General features: G+C 37.1%; 2 protein-coding genes across 4 annotated transcripts in view; one reads left to right on the top strand and one right to left on the bottom strand.

Moving 5' to 3' along the window:
• Window positions 1-10,722, top strand: part of atf6 (activating transcription factor 6) — a 33,390-nt gene extending 22,668 nt beyond the window's left edge. For both annotated transcript variants that reach the window (XM_039692122.2, XM_039692124.2), the window contains exons 14-16: window positions 849-960; window positions 4,543-4,627; window positions 8,954-10,722. In XM_039692122.2, coding sequence (XP_039548056.2) covers window positions 849-960; window positions 4,543-4,627; window positions 8,954-9,156 — 400 coding nt within the window. In that variant the 3' untranslated portion in view covers window positions 9,157-10,722. The remainder of the gene's footprint in view (window positions 1-848; window positions 961-4,542; window positions 4,628-8,953) is intronic.
• On the bottom strand, window positions 9,785-17,923 carry olfml2ba (olfactomedin-like 2Ba). Of its 2 annotated transcripts, none has more exons than XM_039692121.2 (8): window positions 17,509-17,923; window positions 16,624-16,887; window positions 16,393-16,500; window positions 16,155-16,319; window positions 14,745-14,928; window positions 13,484-14,458; window positions 12,448-12,624; window positions 9,785-12,366 (listed from the first exon to the last, which is right to left on the bottom strand). In XM_039692121.2, exons 1-8 carry the CDS (start codon window positions 17,662-17,664, stop codon window positions 11,747-11,749), a joined length of 2,649 nt encoding a protein of 882 aa, XP_039548055.2. In that variant the 5' UTR covers window positions 17,665-17,923; the 3' UTR covers window positions 9,785-11,746. The 2 variants fall into 2 exon arrangements, with proteins under 2 accessions (XP_039548055.2, XP_088974847.1); XM_089118721.1 differs by having other exon boundaries at window positions 16,624-16,816; window positions 17,509-17,600.
• Window positions 17,924-18,035: the final 112 nt, after the last annotated feature.

The following is an 18,035-nucleotide window of genomic DNA, read 5'->3' as shown; positions in this document are numbered from 1 at the left end:
GCCTGCACAGTTGTCCTTTAACTCCAAGGTATTTGAGTGTTCGCCCCGGCAACCAACCACCACCAGCTCTGCATAATTGGCTCTCTTCCCGATCTTGAAGATGATTTTCCCTTCGAGACAGAGCAGCGAGATTATGTGAAACTGCTCGATGGTACTTGCATTCTCTTCTTTGGGTATCCAGATGCCCTCAGTTGATCTGCATTGGGAAGCCACCTTCCCTCTCTGCCAAAACACCTTCAGGATTTTCCAGAGTCGAACAAGGAGCCTTGGGCACTGTTCATAGACCCTATATGGTATTCCGCTGGGACCAGGAGAGGAACTTGGTCTTGCTGACATTACCGCACCCTTCACTTCTTTCAAGGTGTGCCTGGAGATGTTGAACTGGAAATTGTTACGAAATAAAAAACAACGAACTATTTTTATTTATTTATTTTTCTTTTTTTCGTGTTTTTGGTTGGCTCACTCGCTCTCCCTCAGGGTAAATCATATTTTTGGCTGAACTCAGCAGTACATTGGGCAAAAACTCAGCATGGCTGACATTCCATTGCATCACACTGACAACTGGGGAAAGGCCACATTCACACAGGAAAGAGTTTTATCACGAGATTTTTGAGAATTAGATTACATGTAATAATAAAAAATACTAATAATCTAAAGTAAACCAGATACAGCTGGAAATTTTTGATATGAAATAATCAGTATATATATATATATATATATATATATTAATTCCCTCTTCAGTACAAGTCAAAGGCTTTACCTGCAGTAAACATCATAACTGGCACATGCAGTTCTTATCAGTGATAAAATATAAATCAGTGTCTGAAGTGTTTGTATCCTTTATGTAGGGTTCCCAGCAGCGAGCTGCAGGTGTATTACGCCCCTCGCCGCACCTACAATGACTTCTTTGATGAACTCAACAGAAGAGGGGACACATTCTACGTGATCTCTTTCCGCCGGGTAAGTTGACCACCCCATCTGTCTGCCTATCTGTCTTTTCATCTATCTGCTTTCTATCGGCCTGTGGCCACACATGAACATGGTTAATTGATTTTAGAGCCCACACAGCATCATAAAGGGACACTTGAGATGGTTCCACCACAATAGAGCACATGGCCTGTCAGAGAATGCATTAAATAGCATTAAATCTTGGGAGGTCTTTATAGACTCCTGTTTTTTCAGTTTGTAAACTATCGTTCTTGTTTGAAATAAAACACGCAGTCTGTTTTGTATTGCCACCTTGACCGCATGTCTCTGTAATTTTAAAGATATACAAGGCAGTAAGCTAATCTGTACGTTTTTTTTTATGTAAATTAGATTAGGTTAATAAGATTTAAAGAAATTAATAATTTTATTCAGCAAGAATGCATTCAATTGCTTAAAAGAGACAGCAAGGACATTTACAGTATAATGTTACAAAAGGTTTCTATTTCAAATAAACTTTCTATTCATCAAAGTATCCTGAAAAATGATTTGATGTCAGATGACCTGCGCCACAGAATAATTACTCATTGGATTTGATAAATTTGTGAGATTAAGGTATAGTGGTATAATTATCAGAATATATTCAAGAGGTTTGTCCTAGGCTGTTTGGATCAACCAAGCAAGGCTCTGTCTGACACATGCTCCATTTTTCCACATGCTCGGTTTCAAATTGAACCCCCCCCCCCCCCCCCCCACATTAGTGCATTATTAGTGCACATTAATAGATTGTATTTTTTATTTTAGCTAACAAATGTTTTTTGCAGCTATTTTCAGCTTTGTAAAAGGGGAAAAACTGAATCGACTAAGAGTTATTCAAATGAGTCAAGGCCTAATTTTTGGTAAACATGTATATGATCTCAAGCTGGGCGTATATTTATTTGGAGTCAGACTGCGTTTGAAGTAATCTTCTAACATTTTTGTTTCAGTCTAATTGCATGTCATCTTTCATCATTACGTTCTTTATTCCTTGTAAGTTTAGTTACTAATTTTTTATTCCTAACTGTGTTTGAAGTTGTTTTTTTTTTCCATACACTCAGTACCTGCTTTTGATTATTCACTCAGAAGATTTGAATAATGTTGCCCGACATATTTGAAAAAAAGTAATCTTAAAATCTCTTTTGTTACGAAGGAAACACACCCAAATTGAGACAAACTACAATGTCTCAAAAGCAAAATTATATCATATTTCACCAATTTGCAGGGGATATGACAGTAGATGGTTATCACTCATCAGTTCATTCTGGTAAAAAAATTTTTAATGGCAAACCGGACTTCCCTTCTCTTTTTTGTGAAACTAAAACAAAAGAAATGACTTATAATGTCAATGACTCATAACAAGAAAATAAATATGTTTTTGTGGACGTTACATCTTGTTCTGCAAGCTTTTTTTTAAATGACTTGATTTAAAGACTTTATAATCAATGTTGTCTTTTTTTTGTGTGTGTAATATCAGCCCTGAAAATAATCCCCATCTATGTGAGTTGAGCCAGAAGATGTTTGACTGGTTTAGTCATAGTCACTCACTGCCTTGTTTTCTGTGTTTCATTATGTCTCTAGGTTTGTTCAATCTTTTGGGAAGTCAGACTTTAGTAATAGTGACTCAGTGATCCTCAGATTGTAACCTCCATTTATGAACGTAAAAAGGTCGAAAATCCGTCAGATTTTCAATTCTGTCTGTCTACGATTCTAATGTGTGACCTTTTGTTTAATAGCTGACAGATAATCAGCAAAATATTGAGATTTTAAAGGGGTTTGTCCACAAATTTTTCTTTTAAAGACAAGAAATGTTTTTGTAGAAAACCTCAAGAGGGTTATTTATGGTTTTTGAGTTGAGTTTGACCATGTGAACTACTGCTAAACAACCCTGGTGTCCTTTGACTTGGTGGATCAGCCCTCTTCTAATTTGATTTCAAGAATGTGTAGCTTGGAGAGGAGTGTTCAAATAATCAGTTCAAATAAAGGATGAAAGTGGTTGTTAATTGTTTCAGTAAGAAATTAACTTTTTTTTCATAAAGTTTAGTAGTTTTTGTTTATTTTGTTTCCTAGGTTTCTGGGCATGTGTCTCCTGAGAATTTGCGTGTCCTCCTATTTAGGTTTACTTTTGTGCAGTGACCCAACATCCTTGTCTGGACTGTGTTTGCAACTTAATAGTTCTAATTTCTAAATAGTTCTAAATGTTAGTTTCTTGTTAAGTGTTATCTTCATTGTAAGCCGATCATAATATCCTCAGTTTGCTGCTCCCTCTGAGATACTCACACTTCAGAGTCGATACTCACACTTCAAAGTTCATCTCTATCTGAGATGGTTAGTAACTGGCCGTTTCAGTCTTTATTTCTCTCGTCCACCTTCCCTTTCATTGGCTCTAGTCATGAAGGCAATTGAATTGGAGGATCAGGTCACCTGCTGGAGTACACAAAGAGAGAAGGTGGCAACTTCTGTGCTCTTCCTAAAAGACCTCATTGTCATAATCTAGTCTAGGGAACCACAGTGGCCTGGGGAGGAGAATGATGTAACACAAATGTTTTTTTTTTTTTATTCAGAACCAGAATTGAACATTTAAACACCCAAAAGTGAAAAAATTGTCTTCATTTACTTTCATTCTTCAATGGATTCCAAATGTATTTGCCTTTTAAATGAAAGAAATGTAAAGTAATACAGATTTGGAAATGACATGAAGATGAATAATTAATGACAGGAATTTTATTTTTGGGTGAACTATTTGTGTCTCATTGTGAATTAAATTTTCTGCACATCTTTACTACAGTGACAACAGATGGTATTAAACGCTAACACATTTACTGAAGTCTGCATGACACAAGACGTCACACATCCATGACCCGTTTCCCATCCATCACACAGACATGAGTGTTATTACATTCTCCAGCTCAATGGCTTTCCTGTCCATATGGTTTCTGTCTTCAACAGGTGTGTGTCCTGACAGGTTCATGTCTCCGAATGTTACAGTTGAGTTGGACTAAATGTACATAATGTACATACATTTGACCCGATTATAGAATTGTTATATGACACTCTCCAGCGCTTGAAGTTTGAACAATCTTGCACTGAGATAAAGCAAATCTTACCGTTTAGAGCAGTATAATTTTCTTTTTTAAAGAAAAAAAAATGTATAATGGCTTCCACAAATAAATATAAAGCAACTGTTTTCATTATTAATAAGAAACGTTTCTTGAAAACCAAGAACCTTTTTGGTTCTCTGCTGTAATGTAATGACTGCTGAAAATTCAGCTTTTGTAAATTATATTAAAGAGTAGTAATGTTTCCCAAAAAAGCCTTGAGCATAGCAAAACATTTACTTTCCAATCTTACCGACCCCAAACTTTTGAACGGTAGTGTATACTGCTATACACAAGTGGTCTGGATATCAAGGCCTTCATCCTCCGGTTATTTCACTTGTGTTGTTCAACACAATCAGACTTTTCCTGCAACCAGATTGATGCTTCAAATGTCTTCAACAGTGACCAGTGTAATTTATGTTCTCACCAAAGTAATAAACTCTCCTCATTCATGTTTTTATGTCTGTTCTTCTTTTGCTCATAGGATCACCTCCTTCTTCCTGCCAACAATCACAACAAAGGCAGCCGCCCCAAGATGTCTTTGGTCCTGCCAGCTATGAATTACAATGGTAAGAGAAAAGAATCATCTTATTATCTAATGAACGAGTTGGTCCTTGTCTCACTGCTTTGTACCTCAAAGAACATTTGACTTGACATTTGAGTTTGACTTATAATATAGTTGTGTGTGTGTGTATATATATATATATATATATATATATATATATATATTAAAAATATGTCAAATCTATTGCATTTTATCTTATTTATATTGTATCATATTAATATTTATATTAAAATAATATTGCATTAAATAAAAAAAATATAATTTTATAAAAACATAATAGAAGAGAATTAATATATTTTTGTATTATATTAATATTTTATACATGCATACACATGAGGTATTTACAAATGCATACTACAGCTATAGGTGTTTTTTTTTACTATGCAAAAAAATGCATAGAGAAACAAAAAGCTCAGGAAAAAGCATATTTTGACGACAACACGATCAGTTATTAATATTTAGTTTGTTCTCTCTTGTTTTTGTATGCGTTCATAATTTTCTTTGTATGACCACCTTGCCAAAAACGATGTCCACACAATTTGGCATTTTTCATTACGTTATCACAAATAAAATGATTAAATTCGAGCACAACTACGCAATATACTCACAAAATCTCTAACAATTTTTAAAATACTATTTTGAATAAGGGCATGAAGAGAAGTACTTTCCTAGACATTCTCTACCGAATTTCTCTCCTTTGATTCCTTGGCTATGTTTGCAGTATTAGATTCAATTTACCCCATACTGGGAATCTCTGTAAGGGTAACTCAGGGAAATGTCAGAGGGTGGATAGGCTTTTGTGAAAGAGTTAAGAGTTTAAGCCTTTTAGAAAGAGAATAATGATAGAAGTATAGTCATTGTCAGAGTCCATCAGGACAAATGCCTCTCCTTTTTAGTAGTTATCTCATAGTTCCTTGTTTGTGTCTCTCTTCTAGTGTATGCAATCATGAGACACACTAACTACTCGCAGACATTAGGATGGGTTTCAAACCAGTTTTCAAATCTGTTTGAAATCTTTCAGACTAGTCGTCAGGTGTGTACATTGTCCCAACAATCTAGCCACAGCTGATAAAGAAATGCACTGAAAAGCAGAGTTTAAAACAATCTCTCTCAAAATGAGGGCATTTGATCCAAGTTGTCTAATGAAAAGAAGAATAAACATTCCTGTTGCTATGTGCGTGAGTTTGTGTGAGAATGTGATGTCTCATAAGAGCATGATTGACGCACATAGTCTTCGGCTAGTGAGGCTCACCAGAAAACAAGAAACCTGCTGTATCTTAAAGATCATAACATTGAATTGTTTATGTAACCCAAATCTAAGTATTCCCTCTTGAGAAGACAGTTAAGCATTGTGTACTCCAAATCAGTTTTTTTCTAGCTCCATCCTGTTTCCATTTAGAAATGCATGTTCAAAGTTGACTTCCACATGATTTTATTACAAGAGAATCTTTTGAACAACTCAGAACAGAAGTTTAGTTTTAGTTTAGTTACGTTTAGAAATTGCCCCCAGCTGTTTCCGTTCCGTTCTACATGCTCAAGATTGTGTTTGGGTCGGGGGGGTTTCCACAACGGGCATGGAGGAAAAATCGTTCTGTTTTCAAGGTTGTTGATTTCTGTCTTGAATACAACGTGAATTTTCTTCGTCAATTTCAATAATTTTTTTATGTTTGGTTTTCAACATGATTATTGACTGTTGTTGCAGTGCCTGGCAGAGTCAGTGCATATTTATCTTTTCTTTTTCACGCTCTTCCCTGTGGGGAAGTGAGTCAGCATTATAATCGTTTGTGAATGTTGAAGATGATGACCATAATATCCCCCTTTCTTTGTTTGTTTCAAGAAGTCATATCAGTGAAAGGCATTGCTTTATGGTTAAAAAGCCTAATTCGGGAAAGAATAGCTCACCCAAAAATGAAAATTGTGCAATTTACTCACCTTCTTGTTTCAAATGGACACAAAAATAATTGTTGTCCAGTTCATGTGACTGACGACATGCAGCTTATGCATTATATTCAAAGTCTTCATCTGAAAATACATTTACTTATAATCCTTTCCTGCTGTGACTGTTAACTCACAAATCACTGTGACTGGATCATTTAGTCAGTTGAATTGATTCTTTCTTTTGAGATGGTTCTTTTTATTAAAGAACTGGTCATTTCAATACTGATGCATGACAAATCTGAACTATTCCTTTTAGGCATTAAATATCAACCATTTTGGGGCAAACCACTGCTTTTATGAGTGAAAGTAAGTTTGGCTGGAAGCTAAAAGGTTCACAACCACATTCTCATCAGGAATTTACCCTTGAGTCCACATGTTGCCTTAATCAGTATTTAAATGGTGTTTGGAAAGTCGGGCCTAGAACCAGAAATATCCAAAGGGAATTCACCTAACGAAAAGCCTTTTGTAAGAATGGAAAAATGACATTGTTGACATATTGGAAACTTATATATATGACGGAAAAGATCATTTTTGTTAAAAAAAAAAAAAATGTGATGATGTGTACAGCTCAGCAGTTCGGTGTCATTTTAGTGCTTGCTGTGAAATAAAGTGACACAATTGCTATAACCCATCATCTATGATGATTTCTGCAGCACTGCTAAGGTTTTCTTTAAAAGCACCTGTGAAAATACACATTCTGTGAGATTTTTAGACTTTATTCCATTACTTTGTGGTAGCATTAGAGATAGATGGGAATATTTTGGTTTCAGAAAGACTCTGACAGTCAAGTTTACTGTAAATCACAGCTTATGAGATCATCATTGTGGGTGTGCGGCTGAAGCGCTCATCAGGAACTACTAAGTGTAGGATACGTAAATGTATTCACCAGCAATGGCTGGAAAAGTGCTTTAGATTGACCTACCGTGATACTCTCCAGCCTATAAAGTTTTTATCGGTGCTTGAGTCTGCTGTAAAAGTTATTTTCCTGCCGCCCATATGCTGTGCATACATTTGAAGCTCTCTCATCATATTTTTTGTTATAGAGAGGTGTCCTTATAGACGATAGGCCATAGAACATTTGTAGTGAGTGTTAAGCATCATGCTTCTAATGCTTTCTTACAAAATAATCACTGCTTGTGTTTGACAAGCACTTTTATGAGTCTGTCAAAACATGGGGAAAGCAGTCGAAACCTGACCTTAGACTTTAGTGTAAGTTAAACCAAAGCTTGATCAGTATTGCCTACTTTATATTTTAGAACAGTCTTAATGGATGAATCGAATAGGAGTGTTAAATCTGTACTTGAATACCAGTAGATTTTGATAATTTGATGTTAATTGGCATTTACCTGTTTACTTGTGTATGATAAAGCATTGTTTGGGTTTCTGAATTATGCTGTACATTGTGGTTTAAATTCTGTTGTTTTTAAATTTGCTACTAGAACTATGTTAATATTTTGACTTTGACTTGACTTTCCACGATGATGTAAAACTTGGAAATATACATTTTAAAATAGTGATCTCCAGGTCTGGAAAAGAAATTAGTGGAATATTAAGTTTCTATAGTAAATATAATAGTTTATATTTTTGCTTGACCTAAAATGTTTAATCCAAATTTAAATTTTTATTTTTAATCCATAAAATGTACTGGCAATTGGATTTTCAGTTTTGAAATTTCATTGCTATTTTGCATAAAGGTCTTAAGAAAAATAGAATCCTTCCCACAATTCAAATGTTTGTGGTCAGTACGATTTGTTAATGTTCACTAATGCTTTTCTATTTACTTAAAAATACAGCAAAACACTAATATTGTGAAATATTATTACAATTTGAAAAATTATATATTTTAAAATATTTTCTTTCTTCGATGGCAAAGCTGAATTTTGAATTTTCAGGTTCTCGTGATCCTTCAGAAATCAATCTAATATGCTTATGTAGTGCTCAAAAAACATTTCTTATTATTATTAGTGTTGAAAACAGTTGTGCTGATTAATATTTCTGTGGAAACTGATTTTTTTACAGGTTAGAAAGTTCCAAAGTACAGAAGACTAGAAATCATTATATATCATTATAAATGTATTTACTGTCACTAAATAATACTATGTTGTTAAATGAAAAAAAAAAAAAGTAATTCAATTTTTTTTTTTTTTTAAACAACAACTTTGGAATGGTAGTATGTGGGAGTCATCATCTCTTGTGTTTACTGCTATGTTAAAATAAATTCCAGCGTGTGACTAAGCTTTAACTCTGTGTGAAAAGAGCCCCTAAAATGCCTCCGGGCCACCCAGCACATCACCTGCTTTTCTTTTCACACAGAACTGAACACCAAATGCTGTTTCGTACAACTATTTGTATTTTCCTTGGCTAATACAATTACCTTTCTGTCTCACTGCAGAGAGCGTCATAAAAGACAAAGAGTTTGAGGTGATGATGCAGATCGACTGTGAGGTCATGGACACCAGGATCCTCCACATCAAGTCGTCTAGTATTCCGCCCATATTGCGGGTCAATCAGACAGACACAGGCTCTTTCTATCACGCGGCTCCCAGCAACAACCAGCCCGCCGCCCCAGTTGGAGTCCTTATGGGTTCTTCTTAGTCCCAGCAATCCACTAATCCACTTATTCTTCTGTGAATTAGCCAGTTTTCCCACCATAATAAGCCTGCCCTTTTCTTTTCTTTTTTTCCTATTCGCGTGGCAAACCAAGATCTCCCCAAGGTAATTGAATGACAATTTATCTTAAAGTCACCTCTTCAAAATGCTTAAAGTGGGCCATTCAATACTACTGAAAATCAAATTAGTCTTTATTCCAGGCTATTGTTTCCAGAGACTACTTTTACACATCTATCTTCAAAGGCATCTACATTTACATTTATGTATTTGTTTATGTATGTACTTTTCAGTTTTGTGCGCCCTAGAAATTTATCACACAACCTAAGTGTTGTTGGTGACATGTTCTGCCAACAGGAGCATTCATCTACCAAATCTCCCACACCAAAGTGCAATTGGGCTCAATTATCAAACTCTTCTCTGCCATGTGGTAGCTGTCAGGGATTTGTCTTTGATTTTGTTTGCGCTGTGCTTGTTGTTTGTTTATAACATGTATTGAAATATTTATGAAATTTGGTACCAATCTTATTTGGTGCATCTTTAATGGTCAATATCCTCAAACAACCCACCTGGGCTTTGAATTTTGGTTTTTTGAAGTTTTTTGTTTTGTTACAAATTAACTGTTGAATAGAAAAGTAAGAATTGATTATTTCCCTTTTGTGTCTGTGAATAGAGGCATTTTGTATCATTTTCTTGCTTTTTCCATTCTTCTGAATCCAGACAGTGATGTAAATAAATCCCTCAAAAAATTGTAAAGAAGATAGTCTTTAGATAACACTTCTGTCTTTTGATTAGTCTATGAAGCTTGAGTCTAAATGCAAATTTGGAATAGCAGTTTTGGGATTAGAGATTGGGCAACATCTGTCAGTTCTTTTATATTTTTTAAGACCTCATGTTCATCTTAGTGGTTTGATTGCACTTTTAATAAGGTGTACGTGACATGAATTCAAACACTCGTTTATTTGAAGTTATAGAAGAGACATTATTAATGCTAATATTTTACCTGATCTGTCCTTGTGTACTATGTATTCATCTCTATTATTCTTGCCTGTTTAGATGTTCGCTCGATTCTTGTATGGTTTAGGATGCCGTAGGCAAGCTATTTTGAAAACAGTGTAGTCGTTAGCTTGTCCTTGTCCAACTTGTTGTCACTTTCAAAGAACCATTCCCCTTCGAAGACAAACTTGCCTGCGCTGACCAATCAGCATTAGAGCTCCTCGAGGGTTGTAGGATTCTTCATTATTTGAATTTCACAGATTATTAAAACTCAGGTGAAGCTTTGTTCTCAAAATTCTGAATGATTATTAGAATATTAAGAGAAAATGTCACATTTCGACCACATTTCAGTAGAAATGTCTGTGTTGTGTTCATAATTGGTTTGAAACATGAGTTAATGCTCATGAGTTAATTTCATCAAATCCCCTTTTCCTTTTGAGCAATATTTTTGATGTTTAATATATTCAATTTCTGCATTTTTGGAAATACTTTTTGTTTGTTCATGCAGTGAAAGAAATGAAAGGAATTTTGTAACAAAGTAATAAACACTGGACTCAAGGTTGTGGCTGAATTGTGTGCATCTTCTTTCAGGGCGCAGACAAGAGTCTTAAGTCTGAATTTGCTCTCTGAAATTAAAGGTTTGTATAAATGTGGGGTCTGAGGCGCTGTAACATGTTAATTATAGGTCATTTCAAGGGCTGGGGAAAACAATGTTTTTGGTTTTTGTTTGTCTGGATTTAGCTCTGTGGATCAAGGGGTTTACAGTGTAGCATTTTGCTCTTATCTAAGCGTCCAATGAGACGTTCTGTGCTGAGAATACACTCGCTCAACATCATCAATATGAAAAGAAGACCAATTCCATAAATCTTATCTCAACTCTATTTATTGCAGCCATTTATTGAGTTTGACAGAGATTTAATTTATTTGGTGCTAGAAAATTTTCAAATGAAATTGCAATAAAATATGCATAAAAAGATTACAAACAGTACTGTCATTTGATCAAATGTATCAAACGTACTGATGAAATAAAACAATTAAAATGTGCCCTGAACACTGTCTACTCTTGCTTTTACTTAATATCTAGAGTTGTAAACTTTATTTTTTTATATATGCATGTGATAAAAAAATCTAACAAACTTTGAGATATATTTATGAAAATACAAATTGTATTTTTTACATTCATTCATCACATGGTTTTACCTTTTTATATTACAGTATATACAATGTATTCAACAGGATTTGAGAATACAACACCTCAAAACTTCATAATTCTGTCATTCAGGTACAGCTATAAACATAAAGAGGTCCGTTTTCATAGTGCAAAAGCAAGCTGCGATATCTAAAGAAATGACCGTCAATGCAAACTGCATAAAGCTGCATTATGTACGTGTTTTTCTTAGTCTTCGCTATATACGTAAAGATATGGGTCGATTTTTACACTTTGAAAACATAACAGTATATTAATAAGTACATTAAACTACGTGGAGTTAATAAAAGCTGAGTGAACTGATCCACAATCCACGAACACATTAATGGTTTCTCCTCTTTTGTGCAAAGAATGTATTTGCTCTGCCATCAGGGTCTACAGTGGGTCAACATATGCAAACTGAACATTATAAGTGACCTGATGTCCATTATCCCAGGCGTACAGCACCCTCTCCTTGGGGTTGTAATCGATCTGAGTGATGTAAGTATAGTTGTTGCTAAAAGGCAGGTGCGGAATCACCTGAGTGTTGGTGTGGGTGTCGAAGGCATAGGACAAATTGGTGTCGTACTGATTGTAGCTCTCCGTCGCGTAAAGAACGCCGCATACGATGAAGCAGTTACCGTAGCGATTGCGCCGGAGCCCGGTCCTCCAGGTGGTTTCACGCTTCATGCTCAGATCACTCGGGTTCAGGCGGCTCAAGACGATCACTTCCTGCAAGAAGCCTTCATCGTCTAGAGCTGGGTAGATGACCCAAAGTCCGCTCTCATCGACGGCCAAATCCATGTCTGAGTTCCCTCTCCATCTCCACACAGACACGTCGTCATTATCAAACACTGCATCGTGCAGCATGGTCCACGCAGCCACGTAACGCAAACGCAGGTCGTACTTAATGATGTCTCGAGAGAATGCCCGGTTGTAATAGAAAGCTCCGTTGTAGACAACGTGGCCGGTGCCGATCCAGTTATAAGGCAACTTGTAGGAGTTAGTGTAGCGGCCTTAAATGAAAGTAAGAAAATGAATGAAGTAAAATTGCTTATTTGTTCTGAGTGTGTTCATTTTGAATTAAAGAGAGATACCTTGTTTGAAGACATCCATGTTGCGGAATTCCACTAGGTTGTTGCCATAGTAATAATTTGTGACATAGATTTTGTCATCTTGAGCCAGCGGATCCTTCATCCAAGCGCCCTCATTACGACCATACGTGTTGTGTGTGACGGGCTCTGAAATTGTGGCCAAGGTGTCCTTACAGATTCCTGCAAACAAAACAAAACCATTCACAATTACGTTGGATTATATCATTTTATGCTAAACTATGCATATTCAGTAGCCTGGATGTCACTCCGAACTCCGCCCACAACATTTTTTGGTCGATCCATTGAGGAGTAATTATGATCAGTCAAAAAAATGATCGGGCCAATCAAATTGCCAGGGCGGGCTTTATACGATGATGGACAGGTGATCTTCAGGGACGTAATCATCACGTTATCAAAGAGCGCTTAACTGGTTTCCTTCAAAGATGACTGCAGCGGGAGAATTGAGATGTATAGATTCCGCTGTCGCGTCTTTTGTAAAATGAATCGACAGCGCATTAATTTTGATAGACAAACAGAGAACTGCAATCAAGGCATTTGTTGATCGGAAAGATATTTTTGCTGTCCTTCCTACATGATTCGGCATAAGTGTAACTTATCAGCTGGCTCCGATGGTCGCTAAGAAGATGGGACGTAATGAAAAGCGTGTGGTCGGTGTGGTTTCTCCTTTGGTCGCACTCATGGAGGACCGAGTAAAAGAAGCAACACTCGTTATTTTACTTCTAAAAATAAGTAAGTTATGTTGTTGACAACTGTGAAATGCAAAGTAGTTGACTCTGATTGGTTGTAGGTCTACCGACTATCCAATTGAGCGCAGAGATTTTTTCCTGGTTCGGTTAAGACACGCCTCATAATCAAAGCTCTATGGAGCAGTTTCAGACTCACATCCTGACTAGAATATGAGTATGAAGTCAGGCTATATATTCAGTGCATATTCAGAGTTACATATTGATTTAAGTAATAATGGAAAATGTTTTGCATATATATTTATATATCATACAAGAACATCATAAAGCTATACCTGACTTCTTTTGAGGTTCCTCTCCAACGTTCTGTTCCACCACAGCTTTCTCTTGGTCCATCTGCTCCCCTCCCACGACCTCTTCCTCTTCATCCCAGCTTATGCTATACTTGCGTTTGCCAGGTTTGGCTGTTATTGTTGTTGATGTAGTTCCTGTAATTGTCATCAAAGACGCCACTGAGGTTAATGCCAGTTTAGGACTCTTCTTAGATAAGTAGGTAACTGTCTTGCTCTCAGTGACATGTGGCGTTGTCACAATGGTGGCAGCTGTGCTTGTGTGAGCAGTTGTTCCCAATGAGCTTTCTGTGACTGTTAAAGTGTTTGAATGAGGAGTTGGTGATGGTGTTAATCTTCTAAGTGTGCTTTCAGAAGAAAACAAAGCTTTCCCAGTGTGGAAGGCATCTTCTTTGGTAACAGTACCACTTCTGTTTACAGAAGATACAGATGTTTCCTTTTCAGCAGTCCCGTTGGTCTGTTCTGTCACGGTTGGCTCTGCAGCCACCACTTTAGCAGCAGCTGCTGTGACTGACTCAATTGTTTTTATGTGGCCCAGATTGGATGACTTGACCAGCATGTTTTGAGTTGTGGGCCTCACGTTGCTTGCCTCCTTTTTGTTGACGATGGTTTGAGGTTTGGTATGTTCCTTGGGGATGGTGAGATTCAAAATATCTATCCCAGCAGGTGTCGGTGTGGTTCTCTCATCTCCCGTAGAGTTGTCTTTGGTGGATTGACTGGTTTGAGCCTGAACGGATATCGGTTTTGTAGGCGTCTTAATCGGCAGGGCAGAGTCCAACAGTCCATTAAATGGAGTTTGAAGGCCACTTCGTACATCTCCTCCTTTTGAAACTTCAATCTTGGGTTTTGGTCGGATAGACCATGCCTTGATAACCGGCCTGAAGTGGCGTGCTTTGTGATGAAGGAGTTGCTCGTCGGCAAAAAGATCAATTGGGCTGTCACCACTCTGACTATCATCTACTGCAATGAAGAACAAAGCATTTTATATAGTAGCCTAGAAAAAAATCTCAAACTTCTCTTTCTGAGAACTTTCAATTAGGCTGAACCATATATCAAAATAAAATTGATATTGCAATATGGCTTAGTGCAATTGACAAACCTATGTCAATCAGCGTCATCAGCTTGGTTTATTTACTTTGAATGAATCATTCTTTCCAAATAGAGCTATTCAATTCATTCAAGTCTTTTTTTCCAATATAGTGCAGTCTTAATTTTTAATAGATTTTGGAAACACAGTTATACTTACAGTTCTCCTCTGTGTCTGTCTCATCCATTGGGTCAGATTTATAGTATGTGATCCCCCTAACAATTATTTTTGGTTGCTTCTCCCTTCCTTGGCGCTCTTGTTCTTGCAAAGCTGCGACGGCCTTGTTTATGTCTGATCCACTGCTCTTCAGAAGATCTCCCACAAACTTTTCCTCGTATTTACTCTGTTCAGTACATCAGAAGACACTGTGATACTGCATCCATTAAATGTAGGCAGTTGCTTTTACAAACACTTTTGTTATACAGGTTGAAACACTCTTCACATCCTGATAGCAATCAATGATAGAAGTGGCATGGCTTTGGAGAGAGATTTCTGAAGAAAGGGTGGGATCTTATAGCCTGGTTAATACCAGACCATTCTCAGTTGTAACTGAGTTTGGTCTGGCAAAGCGTCATAGACAAATCATTTCCAGAGGGGAGTCACCAACGGACGTCGCGGGTAGACCTAAAACCAATCAGAGCAATGAGTGTTGTTCTTTGCTTGGTTTTTAACAAAAAGGAAACGTTCAAATCGCTTAAAACAGCGCGATAGCTGATTCGAACTAGTGATGTTCGACGGCGGCATCCATCTTTGTAATGTAGGCTACAAAAATCTGCTTCAAAATCCCAGCGCTGTCGTCATCGTGTAAAGCCTGCCCCAACGTTTCTGATTGGTGCCGCGATTTCGACGGATTGGAAATGGGCTTGAATGAGCTTTTTGCCAGACTAACTTTCAGAGCAAATCTAAATTTGCCAGAAGTTGTCTGGGTTTTCCCAGGCTAGGGATCTTATGCTTTTAAAACTATTACTAGTCTCTCCGAATTTGCCTACCCTACCTTTAAAATGTGATTCTTAAAGGGATACTTCACCCCAAAATGTACACTACTCACTCTCATTCCAAATACAAAACTTTGGTTGATCTTTGAAACACAACTTAAGATATTTTTATGTTTTATGTTTCTGTCCCTCCATTGAAAGTCCAGGTAAACAAAACTTAAAAGAGCCAAAAAGGTTAAATAAATAAATATCTTAATTTGTGTTTTGAAGATTAACCAAAGACTGATTGAAACTGTTGTGAAATGACATGAGGGTGAATGATGACATGATTTTCATCTTGGGGTGAACAATCCCTTTAGTGCATCATCTATTTTGGATCTTTAATATTCCAAGACGTTTGGCTCTTTTCATGCCAAATTATGTAAGAGTTGACAGCAGGATAAATTAGTAAGAGTTTCAAAACACAGCATGAGGTCATTGACTCTGAGACAGATCCTAAGTAAATAAATAAACGTCCTCAGCAGGTGGGCCATTTCACTTTGTGGCAATAGCATAATGTTTGGATTGTTCCACTGTTACGTATTGGACATGATAATTATGTAACGCAACATTTGTTTTAAATAGCACCTCCCACCTCTATGTGCCGAAAAGCAGCTGCTTCGTCATTCTGCTCCCTCAAACTCGTCCTCTTCTGCTGCTGTTCTGGGGACGGATTTGTAGGTGAGGATGTGGGTGACTGTGGACTCGGAGAGTTGCTCCTTGTGTTTGACTTCTCCTCTGTCTTGTTGTTTAAGACCATCTGTCAATAATAAAACACATCACTAATGTGTATAAAAAGTATAAGATAGGAAAAGAAAGGAAACAACACTTACTTTTTCTATTGTGTCGATGCGATCATGAAGCTTGGTGGTGACTGAGTGCAATTTCAATAGGTCCATGCCATAGAAGGAACCCTCCAGCAATTCCAGTATAGTTGACAGCTGTAACGATGAAGTAAATTCCATCATGGCAAGAGCTGGTTTTATTTTAGAATATAGGAAACGTTATGCATTGTTATCCTGCCATATTTTGGTATAAGATGATCCAATTTCAGATGTGGTCACCTTGACATTATCTTTCCCAGCCTGTTGCAGCTTCTTCAAACGGAAGTCACCCTCACAAGGGTTTAGAGCCGACGGAGGTGCAATGCATTGACATTTGCAGTGGGGTCCTGATGTGATGGTCTCCACCGTATAGAAATCCTGAGGCGTCGCGTGACCGTCCTGGATCCGCTGACACGCGCTCGCGCTCAGAGGTCTGACAACACATTTACAGCCACAGTCAGAGCCTTCCGAAAGCGCTTTCACTTTGTCATAATCACCCAGCAGCTACAAAGAAAAGAGGACGGATGCATTTTCCAGCAAGCAAAATCACTGCACTTTGATGCAATCTGACTGTCGTTGATGGACTTTTTTTTTTTTTTTCAATTACCAAAGTTTATTATAACTTTCATTAATAACATTAACAAACTCCATTCAAAACAGTGAGCGCGTTTAAAAATATATAAAGAAAGAAAAGTTTTTAAGCTTCCTCTCGCTGAAACGACTGTCACCGATGGCACAATAGAATTAGTCGTAGCCTAAAACAATTTTTAAACAAATCAAAATTTTACGATTAACAATGTCAGTTAGGTTAGCTGCTACTGATCCTACAGCCTACCTACGAGCCAAAAACTGAATACTTTTCCCTCAATTCGCACCCTGCATTCAAATATCATAACTTATAGGCATATTGAAACATAGGCCTAATTATTTGATTCATATTTATATATATTAAATGTTTTTATAGGATAGTCTTGAATTTACATTAAACATTACCGATCTGTAGGCATTGTGCAGATAATGTTAAGAATGTATTAATGAAAGTTATGACATGTGTAACTAATTGCAGATTAGGCTAAAGAAACTGCAGTGGAATATCATTTCGAGCGCTTGTGAAAAGTATCTTACCCGACTTAATATATTTTCATGATTATCTCTTTCAACTTGCAATGTGTCATTTTGTTCCTTTGTCTTCTCCAGAAGTCGATGGTGTGATTTCGGGGCGGCTGAAGTGAGAGCGAATGCCATGAGCCATAAAACCCACCAAATTCTCATCTCGGTCATAATGCAAATTGTTTGCGGTAATCCCTTCAAACATATGACGCTTTAGATTGTGCGTTTAAATTGGGTTTTTCCTCTTCAAAAACGATAAACCGCCAAACACATCTCCATTTGCACAGCCCTCCAGATGAAATAGCCTACTAACTGAAGCGGGATGAGGTTTTGCAAAAGTCCAGAAGGTAAATTCCAGATGAGGCAGGTGCTGGTCCTCAGCATGAAACTGGATTGAGAAGAAGCAGCAGTGACGTATTTGAGCTGAAATGAGGGGGCTGGATGGAGGAGAGACGCACTGAACACGCGTGCTGTTTAGTCGTCATCATCCCCAAAACATTAGTGTGTAATCTTGAATCAAACTTGATCTGAACTACATAAAT

This window comes from Pimephales promelas, chromosome 13 (genome assembly GCF_988280905.1).
Source record: "Pimephales promelas chromosome 13, fPimPro1.hap1.1, whole genome shotgun sequence".
NCBI lineage: Eukaryota > Metazoa > Chordata > Actinopteri > Cypriniformes > Leuciscidae > Pimephales > Pimephales promelas.
The sequence above is the reverse complement of the archived record's forward strand: the minus strand, read 5'-3'. Positions and strand labels throughout refer to the sequence as shown.